This window comes from Hyposmocoma kahamanoa, unplaced genomic scaffold (assembly GCF_003589595.1).
Source record: "Hyposmocoma kahamanoa isolate Upper Pololo Valley unplaced genomic scaffold, ASM358959v1 94, whole genome shotgun sequence".
NCBI lineage: Eukaryota > Metazoa > Arthropoda > Insecta > Lepidoptera > Cosmopterigidae > Hyposmocoma > Hyposmocoma kahamanoa.
In genome coordinates, this window is record NW_020654878.1 from 6,148,048 (window position 1) to 6,167,416 (window position 19,369).

At 34.5% G+C, this 19,369-nt stretch overlaps 1 protein-coding gene across 13 annotated transcripts in view; it reads right to left on the bottom strand.

Moving 5' to 3' along the window:
- LOC113237741 (modifier of mdg4) overlaps positions 1-19,369 on the bottom strand; it is a 563,531-nt gene that overhangs the window by 210,126 nt on the left and 334,036 nt on the right. Inside the window, exon 5 of one of the 13 annotated variants that reach the window (XM_026474343.1) lies at positions 7,245-7,501. The exons of 10 other annotated variants lie outside the window; for them this stretch is intronic. In XM_026474343.1, the coding sequence (XP_026330128.1) occupies positions 7,260-7,501 (242 nt within the window). In that variant the 3' untranslated portion in view covers positions 7,245-7,259. Of the gene's footprint in view, positions 1-7,244; positions 7,502-9,167; positions 9,425-15,905; positions 16,151-19,369 lie in introns of those variants that run through there. 2 more of the 13 variants (XM_026474344.1, XM_026474351.1) reach the window with 2 other exon arrangements.

Genomic DNA, 19,369 nt, shown 5'->3' on the forward strand with positions numbered 1-19,369 from the left:
AGAAGGTCCACAGTACCTCAAAATTATTCAAACACATAGTTGCCCAAAGTGGTCTCTACCACCCCCCCGGTGGAAGCTGAAGAGTCCTTAGGGGGTGATAGGGGTCTCGGCTGCGGGCGTTGATGCTGTCTAGGGAGTGCTAACGCATTTGACAAAAACTCTGAATTATCAATGTAAACTACACTACAAATACATTTTTTTCCTTGTGATTTTTGTATTAAGTTCATATAAAAATTTGTGTTTTCAATTATTTTTTATGGTGGTGGGCGTTGAAATTTTTTATCTTGCCTAAATAGGCGGTGAGTCAAAAAGTTTGGGAACCTTTGCTATAACATAACGACTGTCAGTGTCATGGACATAATCGAGTGTCCAGGACCTACACTTTTATATTGGAGCAGCGACACGACACGGTGATTGCTGCATCTTCCTTTCCATTTTTTTGTTTTAAGGAATGTAACTTTATTTTTAATGCTACGCAGCGGCGCCTTGTGTCGCTGCGCTAATTTGACGCAACCCTAAGTAATCTTTGAATAACAGTAATAGCTAAAATTAGATAAATTACACAAGCAAATCGCAAGCGCTTTATTAATTCCGGGATGGTACGTCCATATCGTTTTTACGTTAATTTATAAATGTCAAACATCTTCTTCAAATCTTACTTGATAAAAAGCTGCTACACCGAAGTTATTCGAATTTGTTTGCAACCCGATCGTGAGCTATTGTCAGATATTTAATTACAGATAGTGAACTGACATTTTGTGAATTGCAAGGTTCTGAAGAAATAAAAATGTGTTGATAGAAGCGACTTCACTGCCTCGCTTGATACGTCATCAAGGTACATTATATCTATTTGTAATTTACAGGTTAATACCGGTTAATTACCATTTAAATACCGAATAAAGTAGTTTTAGAAGGGGATTAGGATGAGAATATTTTTTAAATACAATAGAGAGCAGAAGGGGTCAAATGTTTGGACATTTGTTACGTAATGACCAATTTGTGAGAGTAATAATTGAAGGAAAGAAAGAAAGAAAAAATGAGGAAGGCCAAGTGTGGCGAATAGTGATTAAATATAGAAGGACGTCAAATTTTGCCGCTATAACGAGGTCAAGTAGCTGACTATGAACCGTGAAGAGTAGAAGAGGTTACACAGTCGAGAGCCTGGCTTTTAAAAAGTCAAAAATTTGATAATAATAGAAATATTGCAAAAGGGGATAAACGCTATAAACTCGTTTAAATAGGTATTTACATACCTACCTCTTATCCCGTTTCCAGGCCCAGTTGCACTACCAGTGATCAAGCCTTGACTATATATAATCAATAAAACGCGAAATTATAAAAACGTAGAACTGATAGAAGTATGTAACTAAATATAAATTATTTTTTCTTTAACACAATAACAAAAAAAAAGGTTTGTCTCTTTTGAACTGATTCCGTTTTAGTGTGAACAGAAACTTTTTTTAAATTTTTTATAAAAAATAAGTGCGCATTTAACCTCCATCTCACCGATGGAAAGTGATGCATGCACAACTAAATAATGCCTATTCACTCTCGCTTTGAAAAGGTCCAAGTTATAGCGTGATAATATTAACATTACTCTCTCTCATCAGCGTATATATACACGCACATTTATATTACATAAATAAGTAATGTATGACATACGCGTAGTTAAACGTGTTACTATCTTTTTTTCATCGAAAGAAATAGGTGCACCACAGACCATCGTCAAGTTCGAATTTCAAAAACCTTTTCCACGCTAGCGTGCAAAAACTGCTTTTGCTCGCAGATTTCTAATGATAAAGCCTTTCAGAGCTAGTGAGGTGAAAAATATATTACGTTATCTAAATTTTTAACAGAACTCCTTTTCGTATTATAAACCGCGGTGGTGAATGATTGTGTTTATATGTATTTCTTTTGAGGAATTCTCTAGTTTTGGACAATGTTATTCCTGCCTTACAATAGATTCTAGACCCAGATTTAGTACAAGCCCAATTATCAGTAGTTTTGTTACGATTGTGACAGAAATATGTGAAGCCCTCGTGTATAGTTAAATCTTTTCCAGCCGAGGTGTGCACAAATGTTACTGAAATAAAAAGAAACGCGTTAATATATTTTTATTGACCCATTTACGTTTTACCACTCCGAATGGGTCTTTTCTTATAATAATACCAAGTGACGAGATGAAAACAAGTCGTGCGCCTGGTGGTGAGCGACACGCCTATTCATAACAGGGGGTCTACCATAACCTTTCCAAAAACAGTCTTATTCCAATGTAAACTTAAAGTAAGCTTATTATATATAATATTACTCACATTCGTACCATAACAAACCTGTCAACCACGTAACGTATTATTGCTAAATTGATTGAAAGAACGAATGATTTCCCAATATTGTCTAATGCTTAATAATTCGCTGATGGATAGTCAGGAATATTGTCAAAATATTTGCGTTATTGGGAAAAGGAATGCTTGAAAATGACTTAGTCTTAGACAATTATATTTAAGTTGTTAATAATGTTTCTTTAATTATTGTAATTGATGTGTCTGTAATAATTAAAGTAAAAATAAATAAACAATTGAGGGAACGATAGATGGAAATAGAGGTAGATCAAGAATGGCTTAAATTGAACAAATATAGAAGAACATCAAATATAAACTACGAACCGAGATAACCAACGCGTAACCCCTGTTCTCGGGTTGACTAACTCAGTCCATGTTAAAATGCAGAAATGATAGTATACGTAACTAAATGTAAATTAATTATTTTTTTAGCACACTAACAATAAAAAATGATTGTTCCTTTTGAACTGATTCTGTTTCAGTGAGAATCAAACACATCACTATACAAGAAACACTGCAACGTTAAGTAACATTAGTATCTACCATTTGCTACCAGTTTGCTACCAGTTTGCTACCACTAATTAAAAATTAGATTATATTAGTGTAAACATGTCATCATAACTTATTGTAGTATAAAATATAGGAAAGTAAATCATCTTTTTTAAAAATTAAATTTTAATTAGAACTCCTTTTCGTATTACAAACTGCGGTGGCGAATGATTATGATTATTTTCATTTCTTTTGAGGAACTCCTTATTTTTGGACATTGTTATTCCTGCCTTGCAATAGACTCTAGATCCAGATTTCGTGCAAGCCCAATAATCAGTAGCTTTATTGCGATGATGACAGAAATATGTGAAGCCGTCATATATAGCTAAATCTTTTCCAGCCGACGTGAGCACAAATGTTACTGAAATAAAAGAAATATGTGTTAATTTTATTAACCAATTCACGGTCTACCATTGCGCACGGGTCTTTAAAAAAATTATTACCTTAAGAAGATCACAACTCAGTCATATACCTAATGTAGATAAAAATACATCATTTACATTTTTTTTATTTTCAGAAAAAGAGACACGTTTGAACTTGAATTGAGCTACGAGAAAACAAAACTTATTTTCAATATGAAAATCTACTAATGCAATTAAGTTTCAGTTCCTTGCTGACATGTCGTTCAATATTTATTTATTTATTCATAATAAACGATGCATGCCCACAGATCCATGATCCACGCACGCACAAAACACACACAAAAACACACACACACGCACACGCACGCACCCGCACGCGCTCACGCACTCAAGCGCTCACGCGCACAGGCACACGCACACGCACACGCACACGCACATACACACACACAAAAAAGTCATAAAAAAGCGCTCATACACATCCTTAATAATAATTAATATAAAGGTAACTATTGAATTGAATTAAATGAAATGTTAAAATTAAACATGCATAGATTTGTTATTCTATAAATGGCTACTACTAACTGATAGCTACTTTGTTATATTAGGGGTTAAAGTATGAAATTGCCGTTTTATTGCAATAGGTTCTTTGAATTTTCATAGAATCTTCATGGTTTGAGGTTTTCGAATGAAACTTTTTTCAAATGGTTTCTGTGATTTTTTTTTTTTTAAATTTGAAACATTTGAATATCGACTTTCAATTGTTTTTGTTATTCAATTTAGACAAGAAATATGGATACTGCGAAAATTCGAGTGATTTTTGAATACGAGTTCCGACGCGGAACTAATGCGGCAGAAACAGCCCGCAATATCAATGCTGCGTTTGGAGAGGGGTCTACTAATGAACGCACCGTGCGATTTTGGTTTAAACGCTTTCGTGATGGAAATTTCGACTTAAAGAACGAGCCACGAGGAAGACCGCCCACACAGGTGAATAACGATGAATTAAGAGAGATAGTGGAAGCCGATCCTAGTCAAACTACCCAGGAATTAGCGGCATGGTTTAACGTTACCTTACCCACAATATTGACTCACTTGCGTCAAATCAATAAAATAAAAAAATACGAAAAATGGGTGCCTCATGATTTGACTGATCTGCAGAAAGAAACGCGTGTTGAAACTTGTGTTGCCTTGTTGAACCGGTACAGAAATGAAGGAATATTGGATCGAATTGTAACATGTGATGAAAAGTGGATTCTTTATGATAACCGGAAAAGAAAAATGCAATGGCTGACCCCAGGTCAAATGCCACAACAGTGTCCTAAAGCAAAACTTACCAATAAAAAGGTAATGGTAACTGTTTGGTGGTCTCAGCATGGTGTTATTCACTATAGTTTTCTCCGATCTGGTCAAGCAATAACGGCAGATGTCTATTGTGCCGAACTCCGAACCATGTTGACAAAACTAGCAGTAAAACAGCCCCGACTCATGAATCGATCTTCACCATTATTGCTCCACGACAACGCGAGACCTCACACAGCACGAGAAACCATTTTGACCCTTCAGGAACTGCAGTTAGAAACCATTCGTCATCCTCCGTATTCACCAGACCTTGCTCCAACGGACTACCATTTTTTTCGTGATTTGGACAATTATCTACGTGACAAGAAGTTTTCTTCCCAGGAGGCAGTACAAAATGCTTTCACACAGTTTGTGCAGTCTAGATCGTCGGAGTTCTATCGCAAAGGCATTAATAACCTTCCCATTAGATGGCAGCAATGTATAGATAATAATGGCAACTATTTTGATTAAATAAATTTGTTAAAAATTTAAAAAATAAACAATTTAGATTTTCAGTACAAATCGGCAATTTCATACTTTAACCCCTATTATATAGTGCGCAACATGTAAAATAATCCTATGATTGTATAACTTTTCTTTGATTATGGGTTCTTTCCTATCGCGCTATAGTTTTATCAGTAAAACACCGTGCAACGTGTCCTTGTGCTATTGCTTGTACGCAACCGGCAACTACACTCTAGCCAAATTCAAAGCAGAATGTTTAAAAACAAATATTATATAAATATGATTTATAAATGAAGTAAATAAGTTTTTGAATCCTAGTAATATTTACTGCTAGATAGTAGGTGATGGTAGAAAAACTTCGTTTCAAACAAACGTCGGTTTGTTTGAAAAAACAAATATACGCGATTTAAATCCCGAAAAATAGTTTCATTTCCTAATGGTAGAAAAAGTTTAAAAAATTAAAAAATTGTAAGATTTTATTTTATATTAATTTACTCCAGAGCATCTGTTTCCGATTCTGAACTTGAATTATTACTCAATTGTTTGCAACCTCTTCCTTCAAATCCTTACGGCAGTTTTATATATAATTAATTACTTCTAATTTTTATGTTATTTTCAGGTGATTTGAAACTTCTATTCAAGAAAATCCATCAAAGACATGACTTCAAGATTTGTATTATAAATGTGAAAAAATATTGTTTTGTGGTAACAGTGAAACAGTCTGAGGTGAAACCCTAAACCCTAAAAATCATATGTATTTGTTTGATAACATTTATTCTATATCGAATTTGGTTAGAGTATAGAAGCAAATATTCTATTTTCATACAAATTGCGGTTGCGGCAACTGGCGAAAATGTCCGACTGCCGCTTCTAGTTGCCAGTTACTTGTGCCCAACACGTTTGCGCGGCGGCGTCTAACAAGAATGCATTGATTATCAGGTCTTGCCTAGTATAGGAATCGTTAGGCAATACTATCTTTCTTGGTTTTATGTTAAATTTAAAATGTAATGGACTTACACAATTTTGTAGTGAAATAAAACATTTTGCATTTGTATTTTGTATAACTTAAATCTTAATAATAACCCCTTTCCTAATAACAAAATTCGGAGGCAAATGATTATATTAATTGTATAATAATGTAATTTTACCCTTCCAAACCGGAACCCATTCACATTATCACTTGACGGCAGTAATAGGCAAGGTGGCAGTACTTCCCTGGACGAACTCTTTCACAACGAACTCTACTGCTACTAAAGTCATAGGTACATAACGCCACAGGGATTCGAACTATTGAAGTCTCAAATTGAGAGACAACCGTTCTCCAATTGGCCTACCACCGTTTCTAAACATGTTGAAAGAAGGTATATTATTTGTAATTTAAGACTGTCACAACGGGCAATAAAATATTCATTTCGTTTAAATTGTTTTTAATGACACAGATATTATTAAAAATAAGATGCGACAAATAGGTGCACCCATATATTGGGGTGAGTAGGCATCTATGACACTCAATAAATTTAGGCAGATATATACAAATTTATTCCATTAATTTTCTACTTTCCAAGCAAATCAGCCGTCTCTAGGTGCACAATCAGAAAATGGTATTTTACAAACGTTTAATAAAGAATAAAAGAAAAAAAACCGCAAGTTTGATCGAGGGCCATGCTCCTCAAATCAAACTTCAAATTTTCAAATCAAACGATCAAACTTTACATAATAAATTTATCAACTAAATGAGAATAATAAAAAAATAGACATTTCGTTACAACTTGTTACAGTCCAAAACAGAGACAAATTAGAATGAAAGTATTTTTTCGTATCGAAATCGGGTATATTTTTGTGAAGTAAATTAGAACACAAAAATAGTGTGAAAAAAGTGAGTGACAATGGTAACGCCACAACAAATCGCGACGAAGGTAGTCGACAGCGCAAGAGGGTAGACAGATATGTCTGCTCATAAAGCTGACATCTGCCGCCGTCCAGTCAACCCGTGACCATGGAGCGTGCAACCGTTCCGAAATATCGGGAAAATAAAAAGAAGTCATACCGTGGTAAGAAACCTGATACTAGTGATAATCACAAAAATAGTTTACATCCGTTGATAAAACAAATGTACGCGATTTAGATTCGAAAAAATTTCACTTACATTTTGTAACAATTGCGAAAGCCCTAAACTATACAAACAAGTTAGTCAACTTCTTAAAAATTAAATTTTAATTATCACCCCATTGCGTATTATAAACTGTGGTGGCAAATGGTTATGTTCACATTCATTTGCTTTGAGGAATTCTCTTTCTTTGGACATTGTTATTCGTGATTTGCAATAACGAGGAGATCCTGAACGAGTACATTCCCAAGTATCGGTTAATTTATTCCGAAAATGACAAAAATATGTGAAGCCGTTACACAGAGCTAGGTCCTTACCAGACATGTTGCGTACAAATGTCACTGAAACAGAAATATAAACGTTAACATATATCTCATAAGGTTTTGAATTCTTCACTGAAAAATAAATACGATTGAAATAAACAAGATGTTGTTTAAGGTGAACATATAAATTGATTACTTGTAATACGTTCTGAGCTTAGACTGCTAACAGATTGACTGAATTTTTACAGTTAATGCGTAAAGTCGTAATCAACATCATGCAGACAAGTGCATGAAGTTAATAATGACTTAGCAATATCTTTACCAACCAAGTTCACCACAAATGTAACTGAAAAAGTGAAACATATTATGTTATATAGGTGATAACTGAAAAAATTAAACATGTTGTATTATTATCACCATCACCAACCCACTCTACGTCCCACTGCTGGCCACAGGTTTCCTTTTTTTACGATATCAAGTGACGGGACGAACAAGTCCACCTGGTGGTGAGCGATACGTCTATCCATGGCAGTTGCAGTGCTTTAATTCGCAAAAAACTGATAGGTCACTGGGCGCTATGCCCGTCGCCCAATTTGTCCGTCAATAAAATGAGACATCAATAGTTCGAGTCCCTGTGGCGGCATGCACCTATGATTTTAGTAGCAGTAGACTTCTTTGTGAAAGAGTTCGTCCAAAGAAGTACTGCCACCTTGCCTATTTCTGCCGCTGCAGCATTGCTGTCTTCCGGTTTGGAAGGGTAAGGGTGTTATGTTATGTTTAAGTTAACAAGTCCTATGTGCCTGTAATTTCACCAGCACCCTTATCACTATAATGATTACAATGCCACTTTACTGCTTGGCGGCAAAAACAGGTAAGGTGGCAGTACTTCTTTAGACGAGCTCTTTCACATGGAGCTCTACTGTTACTAAAAGATTGTTCAAGCTATAGTTTGCCACGACCAGTTCGATTTGGCGATTTCTATTTTCGTTTTCCATTTGACCTCTTTTGACATGCATGTTGTCACGACTTCTTTTTTAGCAAGAGGTATTGGTACTCAAGATTTACAAATGTATGTTAATTAGAAATTGAAGTGATAGGCACATGCAGCAGTACGTCTGGATTGAGAGACATCCGTTCGCCAATTGGGCTACCACCGTTTCTATAAAACATGTTGGAAGAAGGTATATTATTTGTCATTTACACAAAGAGTAATAAAAAAAACATTTCAATTGTTTTAATTACATAGATATTATTAGCACTCTTACAGGATAAGACAAAAAGATTCACTCATATTTTGGGATGAGTCTCTCTATAATACTTAATAAATTTAGACAGATATAAACTAATCTACTCTATTAATATTCTACTTTCCAAACTAATCAGCCGTTTCGGCTTCACAATCAGAAAAAGGTATATTACGCTAAACGCTTAATAAAAAATAAAATAAAAAAGAAAATTTAATCGAGAGCCACGCTCCAGGGCCTCAATACTTACTTAAATACTTCTACATCATTGAAAATTATAAAAAATACACACGTCGTCAAAATTTCTTACATTCGCATTAGAAATGAAATTATTTTTGGGATCTAAATCGGGTAGATATATTTGTTTGAAAAAACAAATTAGAACACAAAAACAATTTAGGTCCGTTGAAAAAAACAAATATACGCGATTTAAATTCGAAAAATTATTTCATTTCACATTCTGTAACAATCTTGTAAGACTTACACTCGACAAAAACACGTTAAACCTTAAAAAATTAAATTTTAATTATAAACCCATTGCGTATTACAAACCGTGGGGGCAAATGGTTATGTTCACATTCATTTGTTTTGAGGAATTCTCTTTCTTTGGACATTGTTATTCGTGCCTTGCAATATCGAGGAGATCCTGAACGAGTACAGTCCCAAGTATCGGTTAGTTTATTCCGAACATGACAAAAATATGTGAAGCCGTTACACACAGCTAGATCCTTACCAGACGTGTTGCGTGCAAATATCACTGAAACAGAAATATAAACGTTAACATGAAGTTTTGAATTCTACACTGAAAATGAAATGCGATTGAAATCGTCGGCGTCGTTTAAGGTGATCATATAACTTGATTTCTTGTAACACGTTCTGGGCCCTTACCATGAACTCTTATTACGATTCAATTAAGGACCTAAAATGAATCGTTGTGAGATAGCGCTACATGAACTGCATATCACCATCCCGCTTTTTTGTCGTTACAAACCTACACTGAACTGTAAAAAGAGTTCATGGTAAGGCCCCTGAGCTTACAAAGGTCAATGAGAGCGTAAGAATTTTGATGATTGCAGTAACCATTTTAATGACTGCAGCAACCATTTTAATGAATACACAACCATTTTAAGTAATGAATTTAATCATGTTATGATTGATTTTATAAAGTAACTTGACTGTAGTCAATGTTTTTCAGTACATGATTTGCAGGACCTGTAATCAGAAAAGATGTCGTGAAAACAAAAATGCTTTTATTAATGTTAAAGTACTATTTAAGATTGTTGTATTTACTACAACGCTGGCAAGTAGTTATATGTATACATAACTTTATAGAGGGAAACTGACGATGGCCACCGTCAAAACGGGTTGCAATCTGAAATAATAACAAGTACAGACATTTATTTGGTGATAATCAAATCTAAATATCCTCTCTCTAATTACGAACTGCGCTGGAGTGGACTTCTCTATCTTTAGTCGCTACAAGCATTGTCTCACGAATTCATATAGGGGCACAGCACAGAACAACCACACCAGAACCAATTTAAAATGGTTCATTTTCCAAATTGGTCTGACCAGAACTGGATCTCAGGACTTCCTCATCTAGCGCCTACTGTTGGGCCACTCGGTCAATAAAATTGTATTATTGCTTTACTGTCTTCAGATAATATTATGAAACATTTTGGGAACAACATTAGTTTACTAATTCACTATCTACTGACGTGTTATTAAAGATGTCGAAAATACATTTGCTTTACAACTTTACTGCCTACAAATTTATTACGAAATAATTTTACTACAGAGAATACAACTGTTTACCGCTTTACCGTCTAAGATATATTGTTAAACATTTAGGTAATACAACTGTTTTACTACCTTAACGTATACAAATTTATTAGGAAATAATTTTACTATAGAGAATACAACTGTTTACCGCTTTACAGTCTAAGATATATTGTTAAAGAAACAGGAAATACAATTGCTTTACTACCTTACTATCTACAAATTTATAAAGAAATTGTTATAGTGTAGAGAACACAATTGTACACTGCTTACTGTCTAAAAATGTAATACGAAATAATAATAATATAACTTGAATGTTTACTGCATTAATGTGTAAGGATAATTAGTAAAGATGCAATTGTCTAACTACTTTGTTGTCTACATTTTTTTAAAATTAGTCTGCCATGTCCCACTGGCAAAGGCCTCTCCTCTCAACTTCCACAGTACCTTGTTTGACACAATGTTAGGCCAGTTTCTTTATGTACATATGTGTCCAACTCACCATTACAAACTACAAATTTATTACGGAATAATTATACTGCAGAGAATAACAATTGTTTACTGTTTTACTGTGTACGGATATATTGTTAAAGATGTAAGAAATACAATTGACACTATCTTGCTTTCCACAAATTTATTTCGAAATTATCATACTGTATAGTATACTGATGTGCACTGCTTTACTGTCTATATACTGCTAAAGACGTAGAAAATACAATTGCTTCACTACTTCGCTGTCTACAAATCTAATGCGAAATAATTACACTGTGTAGAGTACAGTTGTTTACTGCTTTACCGTATGTTGATATTTTGTTAAAGATTTAAGGAATACAATCACAGTACTATATACAGTACTATACACTGTCTATAAATGTATCATTGTATTGTTACAAATTTAGAGAATACAATATAGTTTTATAATTGTGGTGATAAAGTATTATCACCACAATTATATATAGCTAAATTTAAAAAGAAAATGCTAATTAAATACTCCGGTTCATTTTGCAATGCCCTTACAGGGATCATGTTTAGAATACATTATGTACAATGTTGAATCCAAGTGAAAGCAGTAAACACCGTATGACGAAATAAATAATTTGACTACGTCATTTGATCTTTAGCTTACTTATCCTTAACTGTCACTAGAAAGAACTACTATACTAAAATACTTAATTTCACAATTATTTTATTTAGGGTGATAGTACCAATTAATCGACATTTTCAAGAAAGTGTTGTCTTTAAACTAGAAATTATTTTTTTTCTTACACATATAACAATAGTGATTAGTTTACTTGACTGATATAATCCTTAAGAAAGGTTATTGGTACTGCAGTATGTTTCATAAAAAAACATAAGTATTACTAAAAAAACCTAAACTAGAATTTCTCTAAATCTCCAGTAACGAACACGAAAAATCCACGAATTACCAATTAACCATTAATCGACCCCACAATTGACACTAACCAATAAGAAAAATGTTATGATAGAAAATTGTCGATCCCTGGAGCCACCACCTGTACCTACAATAAATGTTCGTATAATCATAATCCAAATCGATTACAATGATAATATGTTGAGATGAGTTGACATATTTTTATAGTTTACAAACGTAATCAGAGTGGTTACCGCCACTCACAGACATTTGCAAAATACATAAAGTCTCCCTGGCCAGTAATTACACTGAAAACCAATGTGATTGAAATAAACAAGATGTTCTTTACGTAATCATATCACTTGCTTCTTTGTAACATATTCTGTGACTATACAAAATACTTAATAATGATTACAACAATTTTAAGCAATGAATTTAATCATGTTTTGATTTATTCCATCAATTATTTTTCCGAGCTAACTTGATTAAAATCATTGCTTTACCGTGCATAACAGTGTTATCAGTAATGTAAGTAATATGAAGATAAATTTACAAATACAGAAAAGCGCCGCACATATGGCGAAATTTAAAATTTAATAATCATACCATTTCTAATATAAAACTCAGGTCGTTCGTGATTGTGTTCACCGAGTGCTCTCTTGATTTTTCTGTCTTTAGTCATTATAATTCGCGCCTTGCAGTAACGACCAGATCCTGCGCGAGTACACGGCCAAATATCAGTTCTCTTATTCCGAGTATGGCAGTAGAATGTGTAACCCTTATATACGGCTTGGTCTTTGCCAGCTCTGTTAATTACAAACGCCACTGGAAAAAAAACCATGTAAATATATTCTTTCTCATTGAATTCTGTACTTACAACTAAGTAAGTAATTTAAAGAGTACAGTTTGGGGTAAAGGTTTTTTTTTTTTTAAATGAAACTAAAGCCTTTTTAAGCCATGAATGTTAACAATGTTTTATCTACACAAAACTCCATTATTAATTACAAATTTCGGAGGTTCGTGATTGTGTTCAATATTTTCTCGAAGGACCTCTCTGTCCTTCGTCATTATCAGTCGAGCTTTACATTTACGGGAATTGCCCCCTGACATAGAGCATTGCCAGGAATCTGTTGTTTTATTGCGTCGACTGCGGAAAAACGTATATCCATGGAAAACGGCAAGCTCTTTTCCTGACACATTCTTAACAAATACTACTGAAAGGAAAAAAAAAACGTTAACGTCTTAACGGCTTCGAATAAGACGCTAACAGAAGAGTTGCACTGTGTATTTTAAGTTTGTGAATTACTGTTTCATCTCACTAGCGCGAAAAGGCTTTCTTTCTCATTAGAAATCTGCGTGCAAAAGCAGTTCGAATTTCAAAAACCTCTTTCCACGGATGGACTGTGGTGCAACTTTTTCTATCAATAAAAAAAACATAATGACACGTTCAACTACGCGATTTGTCGTACATTATTTACGTAATATAAAAAAATAAATTGACAACAATAACTAATTTTGCTTATTAAAACTGATTTGTTATTTAGTTCAACTGTTTTTCTTTTATCTACCATTTCAAAAGTTATGTGTTTCGCTTGGCAGCAAAGTTGTTTCGTGGCTCCTGCCTTGAAACCCTCGCTACGCTCAGGATTCCGTCTTTGAACCACAAGCGAATTGCTCAGGTTGCAATACAGGCACTTGCGTCAAAGAACAACTTAGTAGCCTTGCATAACAACTATTACAATTTTACGGGAAAAGTAATTGGCAACTTAAGAATTTTGAATTGTGTCCTTTATTTTTATTTACAACTTTATTCATAAAATAACAATATGCCACACCATCACATTAATAACCTGGTAAGGATTATATAATTTCTTTTATTAAAACAAAATTCAGAAAAGTTCGATTTCCATATTCGAACCCTGTTTCGAATCCAGGTAGGACCAGGTTACTTCGTTAACTAGCGCCTATAATAAAAAACGTATTTGGTGAATCAATAAATTTTACAACATTATAGTAATTCTATCTTATATAAATTTGTACTGTCTGCTTCTCGATTTTATTTTAATAAATACTAATGTATTTGACTATAAATATGATTTATACGGTACAAGATATAATCGCTTTGATACTTTATTTAACAATTAATATAATTAATAAATTAATTAATTTAACTGCCTTCGTGGCCGAACGGTTACCAGGCTGGACTGCCACGCAGAGGTCTCAGGTTCGATTTCCGGGTCGGGAGAAATATTTGTATGGCCTACATTTATTTCTCTCGTGGGTTTGGGTGTAATTTGTGGTTGTCTATGTGAGTGACCATGCCACCCACGACACAGGGTTGCCCTAGTGCGGGGCTATGTTGAGTGTGAGCGTCATTATCATTATCAGAAACTATGACAAGTTAAATAATGATGGTGAACTATGGCGATTCCATTTTTTTAACAATATCAAGTGAAGTGACGAACAAGTCGTGCACACAATGAGCGACCTTACACCGATTGGCAAAATCCTTTCACCATGGCGACAAACATGACATATACATAACACATAATTCAAAAAGGTGAACCCGTTTTTATGGTTTTCGGGATAATTTATAAAGTACTCCTTTATGTATGGCGAAAGGCGGTGGTGGATGGTTATGTTCATTTTTTGCACCGACGACTTCCATTATTTCATCGTTTGTAATAGTCAAACGAGCTTTACATCTTGGAGTAGCGCCGAACTTTGTACAATACCAGCTACACTTTTTCAAATGACGATGATGACAATAAAAGGTGTACCCGTTTAATATAGCTAGCTGCTTGCCGTTAGCGTTAAATACTAAGGAAACTGAAACAAAAATCAAAATAATACATATAATAAAAAACTTTCAGACAAATAGATAAGTTTTTACACAAAATAAGTAAAGGGGAGGACAATAAATTTATTAATGTATATTTTATGATATTTTAATTAAAATAAAGTACAAATTTCAATGCTTTGAGACGCTGAGAGACATGCGGTGCGATGCTCCGAGGTCGCTCACAGAGCATTACAATTTATACCTTATCAAAATGGAAATAGGACAAAATATACATCGATGAATTTAATGTCCTCTGCCTTACCGTTGGCCGGTTTGCTCTAACCCTTAGTCTATGTATTTTATCCTCAACAATTTAAAGATAATTTGATTTCGGCTTTCTATTATATATTCATTAAATAAATAACTGTGGACTGGGGAAGTATTTAATAACACGACCAAGTATCTGAAAGGAAGCGTTTATTTAAAAAAAAACAGACGTCTTACTATGTATGTCAGACAGCGTAAGCGTCACATGATTTTGCTGTTTTTGGAATCGATCGTCACTTTGCACGATTCTAATAAAACCGCTCTTAATTCACATAGGTACTTATTTGTCAATATTTTCGTACATGCTTTTTAAAAATATTCTCAATTTGATCTGAAAACGTCCTTCGTGACCTTATTCTTTCAAAGTTGCCTTCTACATTGGCTTACATATTTCTTTCGCCACTGTACTTTAATGTTAGGAGAAAGAAGTTACTAGCCGTTTATGCTTCCTCCGCTTTTTATAACTATTTGAGAGGTGGATGAATACCGATAACCTTTTTCTTCTCAGTTGTAATGATTTTTGCTCAACAGCCGCCGCATTTTATGCATTCGCAAGTACTTGTGTTGGCCTATATATACGTATACATATGTTATAATATTATAAGATGTGTTACCACCAAGTAGAGTCAACTCACTCTAAGAGATGATCACCACAAAAACAACAGAAAATAAATTGAAAAGTCGTAATATTAACTATTTATACATTTTAAAAACATAATTTCTGTTGTATAAAAAGCGATGGACGTACCTTTGTGTTGAGTTAATACAACACAAGCGAATCACACACTAATCCCATTTTATTACACGTAATCCACCATCAACTTAAATAAATTCTTTCTATTTCATAATAGGTACTATATTTTTCAGTAGAAAATAATATATGCGTTCCATACAAGCTGAATAAAAGATTTCACCTATAAGTAGAACCTACAACTTTTGTGCATTTAAAGGATTAAAAATCTTACAAATGACACTCGAAAATGTGGAAAAAAATTAAAGTCGTATCAATACTCCATTCCGCATAAAGTAATTTGGAGGTGGATGATTGTGTTCAGGGTTGATACGGATGATTTCTTTATCCTTGGTCATTATGATGGATGCTTTACACCCCTGGCCCTTTGTGCAGTCCCAACTGTCCGTACTTTTGTTACGACCGTGGCGGTAAAATGAGTAACCGTTGAACAGAGCCAACTCTTTATTGGTTACACTTCTTACGAAGGTGACTGTAAATAGACATATGGGTGTTATTTGTATTACTATATTATTATTTGCTTTTTTACATTAATGTAAATTGTACTTTACAAAATAAAGACGATTGAAAATATTCAAATTTTTTGCTTTGCGGAGTAATTTTTTTTTGACATATTTCACAAATTTTACATTAAACTGAAAATGTAAAAATTACATTTAGTAAAGTATATTACCTCTATCTGTTTTTATTTAACCATTAAAATTAAGGTTTTAGAATTAGCACACTATTGTTTTACAGAATAAAATGGAGTTGCGGATCTAGCTAAGTGGTATTGTTTCAAGGGAGATAATTTACAAATTTGTACAAAATTTATAATAGTGTAAACACAACCAAAAATGAAAATGTAAACTACTTAAGTCTAACAAACTCTCCGTTCCACATAACGAATTTTGGTGGTGGATGATTATGTTCTGAGGAAATACGAGTAATTTCCTTCTCCTTAGTCATTAGAATGCGGGCTTTGCATCCTCGACCCTTTGTACAAACCCAGCGATCCGTAACTTTGTGTTGACTTCGGCGGTAAAATGAGTAACCACCAACCAGAACCAACTCTTTGTTCGAGCTGGTTCTCACGAAGGATACTGTGAAGAAATTGAAACATTTAATTAAAAAAATACACATGTATATCAGCAGCGCCAGCACGACAGGCGCGATTTGCGTAAGAAGCGACATAGGATCGAGGGAATATCTCGCGTCTCTAGCGTAAATCGCGCGCTGCCGTGCTAGCATTGCAGTAGTCACCAAACAGAACAAATACTTCGTTAGTTACGAGAATTAGTCTAAACATGTTATTTATTTGACATACAGTGACATTAGCTTTTACATTTTATACAATTAATATTAACTGTCATAGTTAAACGTTAATGAATACATGGCACACTGATATGTTTTAGAAGAAATAATACTTTTAGTTACATTCTCAACTAATAGTAAATGACGATGTAGTCTAGATTTGAGAGAAATGAGCATGCTTACAAGGAAACTTTGCCTATATTTTACACCAATGTCGAACTTATAGTTCATTTTGTTCAGAATTTATCTTCCTTAGTTAATGAATTTACATAACGTTTACTATCCAAAGCATCTGTTTTGAGCCTAAATATTTTTTATGGTATCTAACACTAAAATGTACAAATATGTGCTATTTGGAAGAATTTATATATATGTACTCGTACAGTAATAAGTTAGATACGTCTAAAATTACTTAGTTTGAGTATATTTATTCTTTTTTATATATAATATCAAATGACGGAACGAACGAGTTGTGTGTGCCTGATGGTAAGCTACACGCCTGTCAATAATAGTTGCAGCGCCACTTAGAGGTTTAAATCGCAAAAATCTGAGGAGCACTGCCACTGCACCCGTCACCCTGAGACATAAGTTGACAAGTCCCATGTGCCTGTAATTTCACCAGCACCCTTACCCTTCAAAACCGGTACGCAGTAGGTAATGCTAACGTTACTGCTTGGCGGCAGAAATAGGTAAGGTGGCAGTACTTCCCAGGACGAACTCTACAACACACAACGAGCTCTACTGCTGCTTAATCTTATTCATCCCGGTATTCAGGTGTATTATGGTGGTAATATCAACTAATTTACATATCATTTAAAAAACCTCCGATATAAAACATTGTACTCCAAGAATAAATAAATAATCACTATCTGTAAGGTAACAACTCATCAAGACCAATTTAATTAGCCCAATTAGAATAAATGTTTTGAAAACTATACAACAGCTACAGAATAAACGTTTGACTCATAAATTAATTTGGCTGATTTATTTCACTAATTTCTAAATTTAAATGGTATTATTTGTGTATATTAGCCCAAACACAATAATCCTGCTGTAAGTATCAATTATGTCGAAAACGTCGAAATATCGTAGAATGTCGAAGGCCATTATAATAATAACACATAGGAGAACCTCGACAGCTCGGTAAGAGCAATTGTACGGTGCAGCATGGCCGTGGGTTCAACTCTTACCGGGTGGAAGAAATTTTTCAATGTGTTCGATCTTTATATTAATAATCATAACAAAACTAATGGAGTTATGAACAAATGTTCACCAAACATAAGTAAGAACTATCATGACTAAAATAGCCTACAAATAGATAAAATCGCTTTGAGATCAGGCCATCTGTTGGTGGAGCTACAAATGCCACAAACAGACATTCAACACAAATACACCTTGCTATACACACAGTTCAGACTTTTGTCAATACTACATACGAATCATATAACGTCCTTTGCGATTATTGTGTTCATTCGCGATGCCGACAGTAGATTTGCTGGACTTTGCCACGATGACTTTCGCCTTGCTTTTCCAGCCACACCGAACTAGGTACAAATCCAATTATCTGTAGTTATAAATCGCCGACAGCAGAAGTTTGTGAAACTATCCTTCAGCACGGACAAGTGAAATAAAGTAAAATAAGTATTAATTTTACGATCGAGATCCCTATAGTAACTGGAAAAATATCTGATGATCTTTAAACAGCTGAACAGATGTTCACCAAACATAGTTCAGAGAAATCCCGATTAAATAACCCTACAAATGGGTAAAGTCCCATGGAGATCAGTTCATTTGTTTGTAGAGCTACTATGTCACAAACAGACATGCAATACAAATATTCCTTGGCACATGCACACACAGTTTACACTTTTATTAATATTCCATTACGAATCATATAATGTCCTTTGTAATGATTGTGCTCATTCGCGATGCCGACAATAGCCTTGCTGGGCTTTGCCACGACGACTTTCGCATTGCATTTCCTGTCAGCTTCACCGGACTGGGTACAAACCCAATTGTCAGTAGTTATATATCGCCGACTGCAGAAGTATTATGTAACCATCCATCAGTAGGATTTCCTTGCCCGCCGTATTTTTCACCCATCGAGCTACAACGCAAATGTTTTGCCAATTAAATCTGTAAAAGAAACGGTGAAGTGACCATATTTGTCGACACGGGATCGCATTAAGCCGGTTCGAAAAATGTCCATGAAATAAGAGCTAAAAAGACGTGCCTTTGGCATCGGTTCATACGACGCAGCTCGGCAACGAATCTGCTTCCAGCGAATTTCTGTTCATGTCTGTACGCAGACGATGTCTGCTAAGCGGCGTCGATACCCGAACAGCCCCGAACGGTAGCGTCGATGCCCAAATAGCAGCGTCGACGCCCGAACGGAAGC